This window comes from Thermobia domestica, chromosome 11 (genome assembly GCF_964235325.1).
Source record: "Thermobia domestica chromosome 11, izTheDome1.hap1.1, whole genome shotgun sequence".
In the NCBI taxonomy this organism is placed as follows: domain Eukaryota; kingdom Metazoa; phylum Arthropoda; class Insecta; order Zygentoma; family Lepismatidae; genus Thermobia; species Thermobia domestica.
The window spans coordinates 37,709,353-37,727,895 of NC_137464.1; the positions used below are offsets into that span (position 1 = coordinate 37,709,353).

At 33.8% G+C, this 18,543-nt stretch overlaps 1 protein-coding gene across 3 annotated transcripts; it reads left to right on the forward strand.

Annotated features, from left to right (window-relative positions):
• The first annotated feature begins 337 nt into the window (after positions 1 to 337).
• LOC145664062 (uncharacterized) lies at positions 338 to 16,886 on the forward strand. 3 transcript variants are annotated; one of them, XM_081730402.1, is made up of 2 exons: positions 338 to 2,059; positions 15,468 to 16,886. In XM_081730402.1, exons 1-2 carry the CDS (start codon positions 1,471 to 1,473, stop codon positions 15,476 to 15,478), a joined length of 600 nt encoding a protein of 199 aa, XP_081586528.1. In that variant the 5' UTR covers positions 338 to 1,470; the 3' UTR covers positions 15,479 to 16,886. The 3 variants fall into 3 exon arrangements, with proteins under 3 accessions (XP_081586528.1, XP_081586527.1, XP_081586526.1); XM_081730401.1 differs by lacking the exon at positions 15,468 to 16,886 and adding an exon at positions 3,354 to 3,487; XM_081730400.1 differs by lacking the exon at positions 338 to 2,059 and adding an exon at positions 2,084 to 3,557 and having other exon boundaries at positions 15,468 to 16,870.
• The last annotated feature ends 1,657 nt before the right edge of the window (positions 16,887 to 18,543 follow it).

Sequence of the window (18,543 nt, forward strand, 5' to 3'; positions counted from 1 at the left end):
GCAACTATTGCAATACTACTACTACTAGTACTACTACTATACTAATACTACTACAAATAATAATAATATCAGCTCTTCGCAGTGGTAGGTTCAATAAAGTAAGTTTACACATTTGAACATTTATTACTATTATGAAACTAAGTAATACAGTGAAACCTCTCAAAACGGACATTGGTGGAACACGATTATTTGTCCGTAAATGAGAGGTGTCCCTAAAAGGAAGGGTTCTCTCTCATAACACCACACCACACATATTTATGGAATGGAAGAATAAGAAAGTTTGTCCTCTTATGAAATGTCCACTATGTTGTATGTTAAAAAAAAAGTCAAACAAATGTTATAAATGTTCAACTGTTGGTAACACTGAAAAATTGGTAACTATGCCATCTAGTGACAGTTTTGAACGTGAAATTCTGTAGATACGGTTTACGTCAGAATTCAGGGAAAATTGAAACTGGTCGGACCTATTGACCAAGTGTTGTTAAAGTTATAAAAATGGTGTATAATATTCATCCATTGATAATTAATTATTGTGATTTCTGGAAATAACATAGTGTTAAACATCTAATATTGGGTGAGTTTGTTCCATGATTTTGCTATTTGGAGTTAATTATATCTTTAGAATCTGTAATTGACCGTTATTCTATTAATTTGACAACTGTAACCTGAAGGTTTAATTGCTTAACAACTAGTAAATTCAGCTTTTGTCTTAAAATTTAAATATATATATTTCAAAATTTCGATATTTCATGAGCCAAAAATTAATATTAGAAATTGTTATAAATATTAATTCTAGAAATTTCATGAATTATAGTTTGAGCTCTTGGGGTAGTTGACTACTGGAACCATTATTGAATGTTACATTTTTTGAAAGTTGTTGTTCCTGTTTCTTATTCAATTCGAAAATAATAATTATTTACATTAAATTCATAATCTTGTTATTTAACCTAATTGATTATAGATATTTGAACACTCGTTACTATTTTTGGTACGTGGAACTGAGAAGTGAAATTAACAAATTTAATACCGTATATGCAGATCAATAGCGTATATTAAAAGTTGAGTGCTTATAGATGCTTATATACTTATTTAAACGATTTAATTCTGATTACTCTCTACTATAATTTTTGGGGGTGGCGTATTGTGACCCTGACCAGTGACGATGCGATATTACTGTTTCAATTCTTTATCCTTTTTATAAAACGCACGTTACACATGATTTTCCCTGAATTCTCTCCTGCCAAAAAGTTGCATTTGTTGAAAATTAAAATTTTGTCTATGGTTGTAGTTAATTATTTGATATGTTTGAAATTGTGAATGGTAGGATTATCTAAGTAGGTAGTATCAGTGTGGAACTACGACTCACCATATTAGTTACATAAGTTTTGACTAGAAATATTACAAATCAAAAGCGATTCATTTTGGCATAAGTTGTATCTTATAACTTATTATATTATCTAAATTGTAAGAATGCAGGTTAACCGAGATTATCCGATTAGGCAGCAATTGCATTTAAATTCTTTCCCAAATGGCGATGGAGGGATAGTGGAACCTTATAATCCCCTTGATTGGGATTTATCATTTCTTGAAAATAGAGGAAATGTTTCCGTAAACGCTACCTTGCATAGCACAAACCCATTTTTATCTTCAACTTCGTATCAAGAAATACGAAGAGAAAGACATTCGTCCTTGACTGATAATGCCAATAGATTACGTGTCGTTGATAACCATTTGGTTGGTCAAGGTCAGTTACCTGTGCAAACAGGTGTTCAGGGCGAATACTCAAACCCGTTCTTCGATACTCACGAAGAAAAAGAAAGCAAAGGTGCTTTTGTTCTACCAGCTGGTTGTGCTGGATTAACTTTACGTACAAGTCTTTCAAATGTGACTCAGTCAGCTGCAAATGTTAGCTTTTTAGAAGCAATAAAAAGTATTCCGCAGTGTGATGGTTCACGTTATGAAGAATTATTTAGATTTTTGAAGGCAATATATTATATTAAATCCACTGAGTTATATCCCGACGAGGCCTTATATTTTTCTGCTCTATCTCGGACTTCGGGTAAGTTGCATTCGAAGTTGATAAGCGAGTTTTCAATTACAAACAATTGGTTGGTTATTTGTGTTCATATACTTAATGACATGGTTTCGGTGCTGGGTAAACGAGAATTACGAAATAAGTTTATTGATCGGCTACAATATCCTAATGAAAGTGCTTCTGAATATATTAGGGAAATACGCCTTTGTTATGAGTTGCTGGAAGGTAATTGTGCACTAGATAATATAGCTATTCTTCGGCAAGTTTATTATGGTTTAAATCCGCAACTTAGGTACGATTTATTTCGTGAAAAAGAACCGGAAAGTTGGCATACATTATTGATTGCAGTAAATCAATATGAACTTTACAAAAACGATTTGTTGGTTTATAAAGGACTGACATCCGCTTCAAGTGTTAAAGAAAAGAAGCAGATACAGTGCTATGTTTGTGGTGGTGCGCATTCTTACAAATACTGTAATGTAAGGCGGACAGTTGGCGTGAAAACAAACATGGGCGTGAGTGATCGGCATCGCTCCACTACTCGTAATGTGCATTCCTCGTATCAATCCCAGCCTACTAATACTGATCTGATGTGTGAAACTGGTTCGATAAATAGTGGTCGTGGGGAAGGAACTTCTACTAAAAACTGTTCAACCAGAATAAAAACTTCAAAAAAGGGGCAATTTATGTCTGAGCATAATACGGAAAAACAACTTAATATGATATGTATGGGGCCCGCGAAAGTGAAATCCCGGTGTGATTCAAGTGTTGACGAATTTATGAAACCTTCAAGTTCCGAAATTAATAAACAGTATCCAGATACCACTTTACGTCAAAAACATATTGTTGCTGTTTTTGTTCAGGCTTTTGTTATGGGACAAAAATATTACGGTGGTTTAGATAGTTGCAGTACTATTTCAATGGTAAATAAAGAGCAATTTGAACGTTGGAACTCATGCATAACAAAACCTATAACTGTGAAAAGTGAAACTTTTACTGGTGTTGGTGTGGATAATAAAACTTTGACATTAAATTCATATGTGGTGTTACCTATAACTTTCCGTAGAAGGGTCTATAATTTGAAGTTTTTTCTTGTGCCTAATTTGAGTCCAGTGTTTATTGTGGGCATAAGGGAACTTAAGCAAATTCAGGCAAAGTTGGATTTGGTTGCGAACAAACTGTGGTTAAAATTAGAAGGACAATTTGCACCTTTATCTTATTCGCTGGTAGATTCAATGAGAGGTGGGGGGTCAGAAATTTCTCCTACTTATCCAAGGAAAGACAACGATGATGCTGGTGATTGTTTTGGTTTTTCCAGCCAATTTCCGAAGGGGTCCTTGTCCAGATGGTTTGTTGGAGAGTCAACATCCAATGTGAGTGGCCCAATGAGTAGCAGAGTTGCCAACTGTACGGAAGGAAAAGTACCAAATTCTTTACTGCAGAGCGGTCTTGGGGAGAATAGCTGTACAAATCCTCTGATGGTAGATCCAGTATTATTGGAACAAGACAATACATTGCAAGGGTATGTAGATGACCTTGTTAATAATTATTCTGACGTGTTTTGTAAGAAAATAGGGAAGGTGAAAGGTGTTGAATATCAAATACGTGTTGATAATGAAACACCAATTAGGAAAAAGGCGTATCCATTAAGTAAACAAGATCAGAAGCATATGGATATTATGTAATATGCCATTACAGTCTAATGAAATTGTTTTTAATAGGAGGGTGCCCGAAATTTTTTGCACCGACTGTACTTGATGTTTAACAAAAAATTTCTGGCTGTTCATATAATTCGTAATTTTATTTGTTATTCTATTTCAAATTAACATGGAAAAACTGTAAAAAAAAATTCATTGGGAATGATAGTTTTGGGAATTAATACCTTTATTTATATTTTAAATTAGTTATAAGTCTTGCATATGTATATGTAAATGGATTATTACAATTCTTACGGTGTCAGTGCTATCCGAAAATATAGATCCACTATTGGACGGAACTTTCCAGATCAAATAACCAATCTAAAATTCGACAGAATTTTCAGGACCACCCTTCACCTCTCTTTTAGATACCTAGGTCCTTCTAAAAAACTAGTTTAATCCAGATTTTACCAAATTTTATTCGTTTCAAAGCCCCACCGCCAAAATGCTTAGTTTTGATTGGCTGATAAACCCACGCTATGATATTAGCGCGCAATTATTCCATTCCAAGCCGGAAAATCTTGTTGACAACAGCCAGATTTCGATCGTCGAGCTTAAAAGGTCGCAACGGAGTGAGAAAAACTGCAAACAAGGTAATATTTGGGAGTTTTTTAACCTAAAATCGTTGGAAGTCTCTAGGAGCCAAAAAACTATTAAATTTCATACTAAAACTGAACTGAAATAGGAAGTGCAACATTGCAACGCCATGTTGAGCAGATATAATGAGTGATGGACAGGTTCCACGAAGTGCATCAGTTTGCTAGTGGTTCTTAAATATCCACAGACAGTTTCGGAAGAGTGGTGTTTTTTCCCTTTAAATACTTTTATCCTTAAAACTATTCCTGTTAGAGTTACGTTAGGCTTGCCCCCCTGTCCGTTCAGTAATCTGTCTGTGTAGTTAGTACGTGATTTTTTTTTTCATACATGGCGGTATTTAATTTCTTTGTAGTTAAGATAGGTAGAATAATGCACGTGTAAATTTACCAGGGTTGAAAAAAAACATGTTTTTTTTAAAAAAATCATAAAAAACGTTTTTTATGTTTAAAACATGTTTTTTTTTGTTTAAAACGTTTTTAACGTTTAAAACAAAGTACTTTGTTTTAAACAAGAAAAAAACATGTTTAAAACGTTTATTTTGTTTAAAACAATAATCTACATAAGCATATATATTACATTTTTACACTCTTAGGTACTGCTTGCCATCTATATTCAACCGCTATATCAAATTTCGGGAACTTCCCTAATCTCGATCCGCCCAAATGTTCAATTCCGGAGAAAAAATCGGGATTTTCCCGATCTCTGTTCACAGAATATGTAGTTTAGTTTCTTTGTGTTACGTTCTACTGGTCGTCTGCATTCTTCATCTTTAAACTCCCATTGACGCAACTGCTGTGTCAGGGCTTTAAACCTCAATGGCTCAGTCTTAAACCTCAAATTAAGGCTGGAAGATGGTTTTGGTACTAATTTATTCCTCAAAGATGCAACTTTCCTGGTGTGCATTTTATGTATGTGGGAGGAGGGTAAATATCGTGTTTTTTTTTTTTTTTTTTTTTTTTGTTTTCAACAGTTTTTTTGGGGCCGTTCCCCCTCTTGGGGGATAGATTCATAAAAATTGTTACATGAAGCAATGAAGTAGGTTACTACATGGTAATATCGTGTTTTTGTACCAGGGTTGGCTGGTTTAAACCAAAACACGAAAAATGTTCCTAAAAGTGTAAGTGTTTGTAAAATCTTGATGAACACACGTTTGTGGGTTATCACGTTTCACTCCCGTATATTATTCGTATTATATTCAGACCTAAATTCCCCATTCATTACTCAAAAAGATTATACTGCATAAGCAACTTTATATATAAGTTTATAAATGTTTGTTTTGTGATTTTTTTGTAGTTGTTATTATTGTTTTTATTTAATTGCAATCAAAGAAAAATTCTAAATATTGTTCGTTTTAATGTTTACTATTGATAAAATACATCGAAATGCCGTACTTTTTGTGTGGGGGGAGGGGGGTCAGACCCCACGAGAGACATTTAGTGAAATGAGAAGTCTCTTTGGTATTTATTTATGTATAAATGAGTCTGAGCCAAAGTGGACTCAAATAATTCGTATCTTTATTCACTTTTCTTACTAATATGCAAATTAAGTCGTTGTATTTCTTTAATTTGGACCAATAAAAGTTGCTGTTAACTAACTCGAACTAAATTAGTTCTTCTGTACTCCGTAGTACTTTGAAATTGTCCATATGTAATTCTGTATAATGCTTTCACTTGTGCAACTGTTTATCTTTTTGTCCTTCTGAAATGACTCTTGACAGTTATATTAAGAAGCATGTAAAGATCAGTACAACGTATTTTTATCAGGATTCCTTCGTGAGTGAGTCGGCAGACGTATCGCATTTGTGGCCAATTAGTCCTGGTTCCGAGTTCAAATGGAGGACAATTTCTCTCGGATGTAACTCGAGAAACGATTTTTATTCCGCTTTAAGCTTATGTGATCCCTTCCAGCATAACCCGGTAGTTGCATAATAACATCAAGGCGAAACAAACTTATTTCTGTCCATATATGATTGAATATATAGAGCAAATTATTTAAACCAAAAGAACCTGGTTTAAACCAAAAAAACGTTTTTTTTTGTTTTTTCAATAAAAACCATGGTTTTTGCCAACCCTGATTTGTACTTCTTGCTTATTATGGGGAGCAGGGAGGGGACAAAGTTAGCCAATTTTTGGAGTTTCAGTTTTTTGACGTAAATTACATTTATTTTTACAACAAACATCAATAGCTCAGTCCTTAATTAAGCTAGAAAGGTGATTTGGTACCAAAGTATTTTTGAGAGATAAAGCTTTCCGTTACTTGCATTTTATGTATATACGGGGTACGTATGTACGGCCGAGAGAGGGAGGATGATTTTTTTTTTCCATCAATTTTTTTTCATCAGGTTTTGGCGGGTATTCTTCCCCTCTGTGTGGTACATCCATAAAAATTGGTATGTGAAGCAATGAAGTAGTCCCCTACATGATAGTAACCTGTATGTGTACTTGTTGTTTATAGAGGAAGAGGGGGTCAAATTTGGTTAATTTACATTTATTTTCGGGACGGTCCCGTATAACACAAGATATATTTCACTGAAGTGGTCTAGAAGCATAATTCTTGTTCGTATACATGATGTGTGCAGCAAAAATGATTTGCATATGGACGTGGTACTATAGTGGGGGAGGGGAGAGAATGTCTAATTCAATGAATGTTTTTCTGCGCATATTTTTTAAAAAAATATTTCCTACATAAAACGAATTCATTACGCAATGGCAGCAATGGCTACCATTTCTTATATTATTGTCACAAGTATGTGGCCTACACATTAGGATCATTTTGTCAGCGCAGGTAACTGCAAGGGTTGCCAGGGCCCCGCAAAGTCAATATTTTCATATTTTTAATGATTTTTTATGTCTGTTCTTTTTCTACGAATACGGCGGGAATTTGACGCATATTATCTCGTTGGAAGTTGTGGTCTATAAGCTTTTCAATGGTGTATATCTCATGAAATGTTCAAATACTTCACTTGAACTTCTGTTGGTTTAGTTATAAGCACACTGATGTGCAGAATTTCGTTCAGTAATTGCTGTTATAATAAGAATATAACTCTGCTTGTAATTTACTCCATGCACAAACCCTGCGGAGGATGGGTTGTTTGTTAGAAAATTAAATTAGCTTCTTCAATCTGATATTTTAGTTGTTTTAAACATGTCCAACCAGCATCGAAAAAAAACACGTTTAAAACAATTTGTTTAAAACGTTTAAAACAAACTGAATAAAACAACAGCCCTCGTTTTAAACATGTTTTAAACACTTGTTTTAAACATTTTGTTTTAAACATATCAACCCTGAAATTTACAGTAGGGGCTCCTATCTGACTCCCAAATTGGGAGTACGGCTTCCAGCGGGATGAGTTGAACATTCAGTTTGTTCCGGGTTCCTGCCCCTTCAGGGCAGGGGTCCTATTGCTAGCTAATACTCCGATATGTCCCCTCAGGGCATCGATTAAATAGGTCGAGTAAAGAATATGATTTAGTAAATATAAGGGCCAGTTGGCCCTGTTCATTTCTTTCCTTTCGTTACCTTTCATAGAGCCGATTTAACATGGTAAAATCCGAATGATTTCTGTGTATATTTATTAGTATAACATGTATTAATGTAGTGTGTAGTATGAATGTGGCATGATGTGTCTTGTAGTTCGAGTAGTATGTGTATATTTGTAATGTAGTATCAGTGATAGTGATAATTAAGTGATGAAAGAGTGTGATGGGCAGTGTAGTATTTACTATGCGATAAATTTTTATTACTCCGTCATTAAGTGAACGTAATATAGTATAATAATTCCGTGTACAAGGTCACATTCAGTTGTTCAAGGGTTCATTATATCGTCGCTAGCTCTAGTGTCAAAAGTCAGTACTAACCGCCATTCTTCTGTCGAGGTGCTTAGTGATTTAGTTTCCGTGAAATTGACCTTTCTTTTCAAAATAAAACCTGGAAGGTATAATTCACAGCCCATATGAATGTACAGTTAGGTCAAGTGACCCAAAATTAATATATTCTGAAAGTTTCAACATTCTGCATAGTCGAGAAATCTAAATATTTAAATAAATAAACAATACGTAAATTTTTAACAGAAGTCGGGCGATATGATGCTAGTTCTTCGCTTTGAAAATATATTAAATGTCCATTTTTCTTCGTGGCTGTAGAATTTCATTGTTGATGCAGAATTTTATAAACATTAGACATTATCGCAGATAATTCTATTTTCAGTGAACATACATAGGATTTTTTTTTCTTTCGTTCTTAATAAAGCTACCAAGTATTACATAGTATTGTGTGTGTGGTGAAAGAGTCTTGGGTTCGAGTGAGGTTGTCGTGCGGTGATCGGAGCGGGAAATGTTTGTAGTGATTATAGATTTTAAAGTATTATGATGAAATGTGTATATAGGCTGGGCGTAGATAGAGGAAACAGGGTGTTTGTAGAATATAGCGTCGTGGCAAATGAATATTAATGTGAATATGAATATTAATAAGTATATGAATATTGTAGTAAATGAATATAGTAGATAGGACACCCATATAGGTTAAAATATATAATAGCCCAGTGAATACTTCGCCGCGTGTTGATATATAGATATTGAATAGATACGTGTAACTACAAACATCTCAGGTTCTGACCCCTGCACCATAATATCACGCGGACCGGAGGGCGATATATAGTCGGACTACGGTAATACTTTGTAGTTTATGTGTCATAATAGTAATCAACCATAGTAATACCATCTGATAGAATGGGTAGCATCATATAATCGCTGACTAGACATATTGAATAATAAATTATGAAAAGACAATAGTAGTTAGACAACAGGGCTGTAGTGAATCATATCTTCTGGTCGGTTTTAAAAATAGAATGTACCACTCCGTGAGATTTTTTTTTTCTTCACGTTACCTACTCAGGCTAGCTTACAATGTTCATGGAGGCGACAGCTCTGACTGGGTACAGAATCAAAACAATTAGTTATTGAAATTTATTTTCGCGTACCCGGATGTCGACCCCTAGTCCCTTTAAGTATTTTCATTTCTTTTCTTAGTTTAATTAGACGAGGGAAATTAACGACATCCCAGACTGTGGCGTGTCTGCGCAGGGTAGCTATCGGTGAGGTTTGGCATAGAAATCACCGATCCAAAATTCAGTTTATTTAATTTTTTTTTATTTCGGCAAATCATTAGTTAGGGATATCTTAGATAATACTTCTATTCTAGTTTCATTACTGTCCTCGAACCTTCTTAGTTTTCTAAGGGGTCGAATATTTTTTTTTCTTAGAGATTTCAAAATTGGGGACGCAGTTACCTGGTCCCTTTCCCCCTCTCCTTTTATCCTGCTGGTCTGGGCCGGATACGGGGATCGGATTTCAATCTTACAAGCCAACTCTTGTGGGATTGGGATCTGATGGACACAGAACTTGCATCCTTGGCAGCAGGGCGCCCCTTGAGTCTACGTATTTGAGTAGACCACCCTTTTGGCATGTTAAGAATATTTTGGCTATGGATTTTGTTGAGAGCGAAATTCGACTTCTGTCTTTGTAGCGTTAGTTATTTCCCACTTAAGTCTTTGGCGCCCCTATTCTTCGTCTTCCTTCTTCTCTATCTCCCTCTCTGTCTTCATTTCTTCGAGATTTTTTTTTCAAATTTTCAACCTTCCCCCCCCCCAAGAGTTTGAACTTGTTGCTTACGATTTATTTAACGTACAACTCTGATCTGAAATTACCAGCTGAGACGTTGCAAGACACGATTCATGAATGGAGTAGATAATGATTGGGTCCTCCATCACATTTTGACCTATCGCTGAAATGAACAAAGACTTAGTATTTGACGACACTTCGATTACGTTCTTTCACCGTCGTTCGTCTTAAGTTTTTCTTAATCCGTTGGTCACTTTCCTTTCTGTTTTGGTTTTCAATTACTTTGTAGTTAACATGGGCCCAGAAATTGTATTTTGATTTACCTAGTTATATCTAGAAATGCTCGGTGTTACGTGCCTGCCTCACAAAGTTTTTTTTCCTTCATGATTTAAACACGAATTGATTATATAAAAGTTAAAAATTTATAGACGCGCGGTATCAGATAAAAGTTAATTTGTTTCCAAATGTAATGTTGGAAGTCATTTGTTTTCTTGGACAATGTTGCAACCTTGAAAAATTTTATTGTTGGGGTGATTAATTTAAATGTGTGCGCATTTATTATAAATATATATATATATAGAGAGAGAAATAAATACTTTGAAATATATGTGTAATTAGTATGTGAATATGATGTTAAAGTAAAAGTATGATATTAAATGTATTATGAATATATGTAAGAGCGCTCGTGTCTGTCCCCCTAGACGTGTATTGGTTGCTATAGTTTACCAGAAGTCTTCCGACGAATTTAAGAATGTAGATTTTGTTAAGAATACCGCCGTGCACTTAAGTAATTTTCCTTTTCTTCTGAATCAATGTAAGTGATAACCTCTGTAATTATATAATGGCATGCATTGAAAAAATATCGGCAGGTCTAAACGTAACCCCCATCATAACAAATATTATCCCTGGACAATTAACCTAAAACCATTGTGGAAAGTGCACCTTGAATCCTTCTCACCTACATGTGTATCCTATGACTTGACCAGTTTTTTTTTATCCTCAATTTGAACCATCATACTCCGTACACCTGTGGAAGATCATTTTTTTTAATCCGAACCATATATAAACATATACGAAAGTGATCCTAATGAAAGGTCTCGTGAAGTGTCCCAGTGTTGGATAAATAACTTGAAATTATTCGATTAATAAATTTGGAAATAGACCGTCTAAGAGGAGAAACCTCCTCTAGTGAAAGTTATTTTCTCGAAATCCCTAGATGGGTATAGACGTAGCAGTGTGCGATTGCAGATATAAACTGTTACCAGTTACAAACCAAATATAGACGACGAATGGTTTTGTAAACCAATAGATATATATATATATACATATAGAGATATATATAAATGACCACAAACTAAGTTAAATGGAGCGAAACGTTTTGGACACTACGACTAGTGCGTGAGTTGTGATTTGGACGCTCGAAATTATTAATATTTTAATATCTCGACGTGAGGTAGAGACTCATATAAGTTCTAATACACCAAAAAGTTTTTTTTCTTTCCTCTTTGTCCAATTTTTTTTTAAGTGAAATAAGTTTTTTTTCTTTTGCGTATGTCGCAAATCATCATTTTGCTTTAGCATGCCTAAGATATGATACGTGTAATTATTTTGTTTTCCTTTCTTTTTCGTTTGTCAATATGATTGAATATATAAAAATTTACTAAAATATAACACTATGTACTCTATTAATATATAACCAAGAACTTGTGCTTTTAATATTTTCTTCATAATTATTTGTTTTGTCCTTTTTTTCCACTATGAATGTAATAAACTATTTGTACCTTTGTAGTTAGTTGGTTTCCTTTAAACATATATACACTGTCCTGAGTGAGTGAGCGTGTGAATGCATGATAGATTTAATATAAGTAATTTTAGTGATATCATTTGTCATATTAACATCTGTAATATATGTGTCATGTTTTAATATATGTGTTAAGGTAAATAACCTAGGTCATGAAGGACCGTCACTAATGGTTTAAATCGGCTCGAGGAGTGAAGCAAAAATAGCAAGGATAAGCCTAAATACGACATCTTTCTTCCAGGAAGTTGAGACTTCGATTGATACGACACATAAATTTATATTGAGTTTATAAGTTTGATTTTTTTTTTCCTCGGCTAATTCATATGTGTGGTCGATCCTAGAGGACAGAGTTCAGATGCTGGATAGTTATCAATCACCGGTCGGAATAACTTTACAAAGAATTAAATTTCACTTTTCTCATTTCCAGGTCTAGGTCTGGGCAACCCCATGATCGTGGTGCCTGGAGCTAGGTCTGGGTGGTATGAGGGAACATGTGTCTATTCCGAAGCATTCCAAAATTGATTAGTTGTTAATAACATTTAGAATGATTCATCTTTCAACGACTTTCCCGACCTTTTACTATATTTCCGGAATTATCCAGTAATCTGTTTCTCATTAAAATACCCTATTTCTTTTCTTTCTTCTTTACCTACCTCCTTCTTTTACCCTTCTACTTTCTTCTCTTTCTTTCCTATTTCTAAATGAAAGAAAACGGAGTCATGATTGAGAGTAGTCGCTATTGGCACGGTCAATAAGTTGTTTCGATGAGTTTTCTTCGGGAGTCCGATATGGAATAATTAACAATAACAAAAGGTTTATTGGAAGTTACTCTATTGGAAAATAATCTGGATTTCAATCAGTAAGTGATCTTTCGTAATCGTCCTCGTTAAAGAAAATTAATTTTAGCGACTCCTCTCCAACTCTACATTAGCTCTTTTATCTTCGTTAAATTTTTTTTTTACGTCTTCTTTCAATTTTGGCTAACCGTGACAGGATCCGTTGCCCTAGAAACTGCAGTTTCTATGGCAACGGACAGAAGTTTTCTTTCAATTATTCTAGATGAATTGTTAAAAGAGGGCGTGATTGAAAAATCAGATGGTGAATGGTGTTTTCCAAGTTTTTTGGTTAATAATAAATCGGGGGACAAAAGACTAATAGTTAATTATCAGGATTTAAATTCCCGGTTATATTTAAATCCTCAATATACTCCTAGGATGGAGGATATATTGGCTGAGATATCTAAAGGTAAAATAAGATCCAATCTTGATGTCCGGAGGGCGTATCTACAAATTCCTCTCACTGAAAATTCTAGCAAATACACTGCTTTCATGACTCATAGGGGGCTGTTTCAGTGGCGTGTTTTGCCATTTGGTTTGGCAGCAGGTTCCCATATGTTATCAAAAATTATGACAGAAATATTGTATCCAATAAAACATTTAGGAATTGAGTGGTTCTTCGATGATATAATAATTTTTCAAGATACTATAGATGAACATAAGCGTGTATTAGAATTGGTATTGCAGAAATTCAGAGAAGCAGGGATAACGTTATCTTTAAGTAAGTCAACCTTATTTCAGACTAAAGTATCATACCTTGGATACATTATTGACGGAAATGATTTGTATCTAGATCCCTCTAGACTTGAAATTATTAAAAATTTGCCTCCCCCCAAAAATCGAAGAGGTTTGTTAGCTTTAACAGCGTTTTTGCAATATTATTCCAAATTTATTCCACATTTTCAGGAAGTTCTGGAACCCATTAACCGTTTAAGGTCAGCAAAAGTTGAGTTTGTATGGGGTCCTGAGCAGCAAGCGGCACTAGATAAATTAAAAGATTTATTCGAGACTCATATTGTATTACGTTTACCTAATTTAAATGGTAAGTTTGTAATTAGTTCAGATGCATCAACAAAATCCTTAGGGGGATGTCTCGAAGAATATGATAGTAATGGGGTGTTACGGCCTATTGCTTATTTTAGTCGAAAACTCCGTCCTTATGATTTAAATAAGCCTATATATTTATTGGAATTAATGGCCTTGGTTGAATGTATGGAACGTTTTAAAACATATTTACATAATAAATTCGAGGTACGAGTAGATCACCAAGGATTAGCATATGCCATACGAAATTTAAAGAAAGTAAAAATCTATGGAAGCTTATTATATCGGCTGTTAGGGTTTGATTTTGAAGTCAAACATGTACCTAGTGTGTTAAACACGCCTTCAGATTTTATTTCCAGGGTCCATGACACGCAGATGTTCGAGTCAGTTGATTTAGAACCTACTTGGAAAGATGAGGTAACAAATATGTGTAAAATTAACTTGTGGTTAATGCCATTTGCGTCTCAGGCTGTGTTTACACACCAAAGAAGGGATGAAGAGTTGATGAAAATAATTGAACAATTAGAAAATAATGTAAACGTAGATGGATATAAATTGGTAAAAGGGATATTATGTAAAAAGACGAAAGCTATTAAAAATCCCTTTAAAATTTGTATTCCTAAGAGTTTGATAACATCTATAATTGATTATCATAATAATATATTACCGGGTGCTCCTGCTGGAACGCAGAGAAGTATCTCTAAAATCTGTGCAAGATACACGTGGAATGGAATAATTAGGGACATTAGGGATTATGTTTCACGGTGCAAGGAATGCCAAATAAATAAAAGTACTAATAGACAGTCTATGGGACAACTCATTTCTCAATATGAGAAAATTCCGAACGCCCTATGGTATTTTGATGTATGTGGGCCACTATGTGAATCAAAATCTGGTAAATACTGTCTCATTGTTGTTGATTCTTGTACTAAATTTATGTGGTTAGAGCCTTTTAGAACTTTAAATGCTAAAACTGTACGAGATAAGCTGTATAAAATTATGTGCCGATTCGGATTTCCCCATTCGGTTTCCCATGATAATTCAAGTCTCTTTGTTTCATCTTTATTTAAAGATTTTCTGTACGGACAAGGAATTAGGGATATTTGTATATCTCCGTACCACGCTGCTTCGAACGCATCGGAGCGTTATTTGCGTGTTTTGAAGGATTGTCTGAAAATTTATTTCCGGAATAAACAAACTAAGTGGGATCAGGGTATCCATGAAATTGAATTTTCTATAAACTCAGCGGAGCATACTGAATCAAAATGTTCACCAATGGAGCTAGTGTATAATTATAATGTATGCGATCCCCTAGATGTGAAATGGGAAATTGATAACTATGAAATCAGACAAAAGGACAAAAATTTATGGGTAACAGCTTTAGAAAATTTGGAAAAAGCGTGGCACCGTAAGAGAGAATATGACAGGAAAAGATCTCCTATAACATATCAAGTTAATGATAAGGTTTTAATAAAGTCCCAATTTAAATCTAGTCTAGCAGATAAGGTGACTAAATCATTATGTCCTAGGTGGCTTGGCCCATTCCAGATTTTGAGATTACTTACAAAAAATACATTACAAGTTAGATCAATTGAGAATCCTAATGATGTAAGAAAAGTACACGTTTCAATGACTAAAATTTATCGTGAACCTAGATTAACTGTTAATAATTAAGATCAAATCAAATGTAATTTCATTTCTGTGGATCAACTGTATCTAGTCAGAATCTTGAATTAAGTAAATTAAATATAAGATAGAATTACACAAATAAACAACTTGGTCAGCTTATATTTTAAATAATTGTATGTATGTGATGTTAATATATTTTTTGTATTCCAGGCCTGGAATGAATGTCGTGTGACTGTCCTTTACAATATGTACTTCGTGTATTCAATTTGGATTGTAACCTGTTTGCTGTACGCAAGTTTTGTTATCCTGGTAAATTATTCATTTTGATGTTGTTCTGAAACTACCCGAGCTGCTGTAATGTAAGTTATTGTTTTCATTTCAATTATAAAATTCTGTTATTACTTCAGGAAATTAATAATTATAATTAGATTGAAGGTCTCCTATTAATGGAAATTATTTAAAATTGGAAATATTAATTGTGGAAATCAGTATTTCGATCATCATTGGAATTGTTATTATAAATTATTTTCGATTATTTACTCATGACCTTATATTACTAATACAAGGATATGCTAGGTCGGGCGAGTCAGATGGATGCATGCTATTGAATGAGATTTTGGGGGAAGATATTTTTTGCTTTTGTTTTTACTTTTATTTGGTGGTGCATGAGAGAATGAGTCTGGTATTAGTAGTTGGTGGTGGAGTAGGTGTTGATGTTCTAACCAAATTGACACAAGACTGCTATAATCAAAATAATTTATAAAATAAAAGTACTACTTTTATTTTATGGGGGCCTCTCGATGTTGTTGTATGTTAAAAAAAAAGTCAAACAAATGTTATAAATGTTCAACTGTTGGTAACACTGAAAAATTGGTAACTATGCCATCTAGTGACAGTTTTGAACGTGAAATTCTGTAGATACGGTTTACGTCAGAATTCAGGGAAAATTGAAACTGGTCGGACCTATTGACCAAGTGTTGTTAAAGTTATAAAAATGGTGTATAATATTCATCCATTGATAATTAATTATTGTGATTTCTGGAAATAACATAGTGTTAAACATCTAATATTGGGTGAGTTTGTTCCATGATTTTGCTATTTGGAGTTAATTATATCTTTAGAATCTGTAATTGACCGTTATTCTATTAATTTGACAACTGTAACCTGAAGGTTTAATTGCTTAACAACTAGTAAATTCAGCTTTTGTCTTAAAATTTAAATATATATATTTCAAAATTTCGATATTTCATGAGCCAAAAATTAATATTAGAAATTGTTATAAATATTAATTCTAGAAATTTCATGAATTATAGTTTGAGCTCTTGGGGTAGTTGACTACTGGAACCATTATTGAATGTTACATTTTTTGAAAGTTGTTGTTCCTGTTTCTTATTCAATTCGAAAATAATAATTATTTACATTAAATTCATAATCTTGTTATTTAACCTAATTGATTATAGATATTTGAACACTCGTTACTATTTTTGGTACGTGGAACTGAGAAGTGAAATTAACAAATTTAATACCGTATATGCAGATCAATAGCGTATATTAAAAGTTGAGTGCTTATAGATGCTTATATACTTATTTAAACGATTTAATTCTGATTACTCTCTACTATAATTTTTGGGGGTGGCGTATTGTGACCCTGACCAGTGACGATGCGATATTACTGTTTCAATTCTTTATCCTTTTTATAAAACGCACGTTACAACTATTGAGAGATGCCCGTTAAGAGAGGTTTCACTGTATTAGGAATTAACCTCCACTGTTTTATCCAGTAATTACACGTGAATTGATTACATACGAATTATTGTAATTATTTTGCAAAATTCTGCCATTATTTCAATTTATTCTCCCCCAGCAAGTTTTAGTGGGTGAAATTTTTCCAAAATATTAATTCGGAAAAAATTCCCTCGTCCCATGCTGAAATTACATTCGTTTAGTAATTTATACTGTACATAGTTCTAATTTCATTATTTTAATATTCTAACCCTGTTGACATTAATTGTTGTAATATTATTTGATCTCTTAATCTCCGTTCCTGCCCCTTCCTGGCTACGTTATTCGCTCTGAATATCTTTCATAAGAAAATTATTCATTGATTTAGTTGTTTTCTATAAATTCAGTTTTTCAATTCACAAATATTTTGTATCTTTCTGTTTTGCCTTCTTTAATATACCCTAATTTTAATAATCCCTGGGCTCATAGTGGTTTGGTCTCTTGTAAATAGTTAAAAAGTGTCCAAAAATGGCCAAAAGCACACGAGAAAGTGACCAAAATCTCATCATGCCCCTTTTTTCCTTTGTCAATTTCTCCATCACCTCTCTCTTTGTTTGTTGTTTTGTTTCTTCTTTACTTCTTTTTGACCTTCCTCCTTTCTTAGGTTTTCAAACTATGCTTTGTAGTTACGGAAAGCAGACTTAGCAGATGTAAAAAGCTTCTGAGTAAGTGGAACTAGTTCTGGCCTATTTCCGAATTTCTTTATCCCAGACATTATATTTAACTTCGCATTAAGAGTTCTCAAAAACATGAAATATTCAAATTCATCACCTACTCTTCAGAAGAACATACAAGAAGCATAACACAAGACGAACATGATGAACCACACAGACACACACACACACAACGTTCAACAGAGCGTTAACTATTACGAGAGAAAACTAAAAGATTATTGTGATAGAAGAAAGAATAGACACAGAAGGGTTCTCAACCCCACCTTGAGAGTTTAAGCATCCACCAACCGTCCACTGTGCTTTAGAAAGAATAAAAGCTGAAGTGAGAATAAACTGACTGTTTCACATGTGGCAGCAAGTACTGAAGCTTTCAGAAGAGTAATGAGTAACAAGTTTCTGCCTTTTTCCATTTGTTTTTATATTTTTTCTTAAAAAAATAACTTTTAGTGACAAATTTGAAAAAAAAGTAACTTTTAGTGACCAACTTGAAAAAAAAGTAAATTTTAGTTTAAAAAGTGACTTGCTATGAGCCCTATTCCACTCAATGAATTTACGTGAATAAGAATATTCTTTATAAAAAATTAAGCTAGCCCCAAATGCGTTCCTGCATAACACTAGACTCAGTCTAAAATATATATAATTCTTACTTCGATCGATCTCTTCATTTCTAAAAACGTTTTGACAACACCCGTCCGTTGATACACCTCTTGCAGAGCAGGCTCGAAACCGGCCACAGAGCTTTGGGGGGGGGGACATGAATATGTTAGGAGGGGCCAAGTCATTAAAAATTATCTTACAAATATCTAAATTGTGTATTGTATTGAGGTCTG

Excerpts from the sequence above, each read along its gene's own strand:
- LOC145664062 (XM_081730400.1), top strand. The coding sequence starts at position 2,140 with ATGGTTTCGGTGCTGGGTAAACGAGAATTACGAAATAAGTTTATTGAT. Across the intron at positions 3,558-15,467 it reads CAAGACAATACATTGCAAGG|GCCTGGAATGAATGTCGTGT; the intron begins GTATGTAGATGA and ends TTTGTATTCCAG.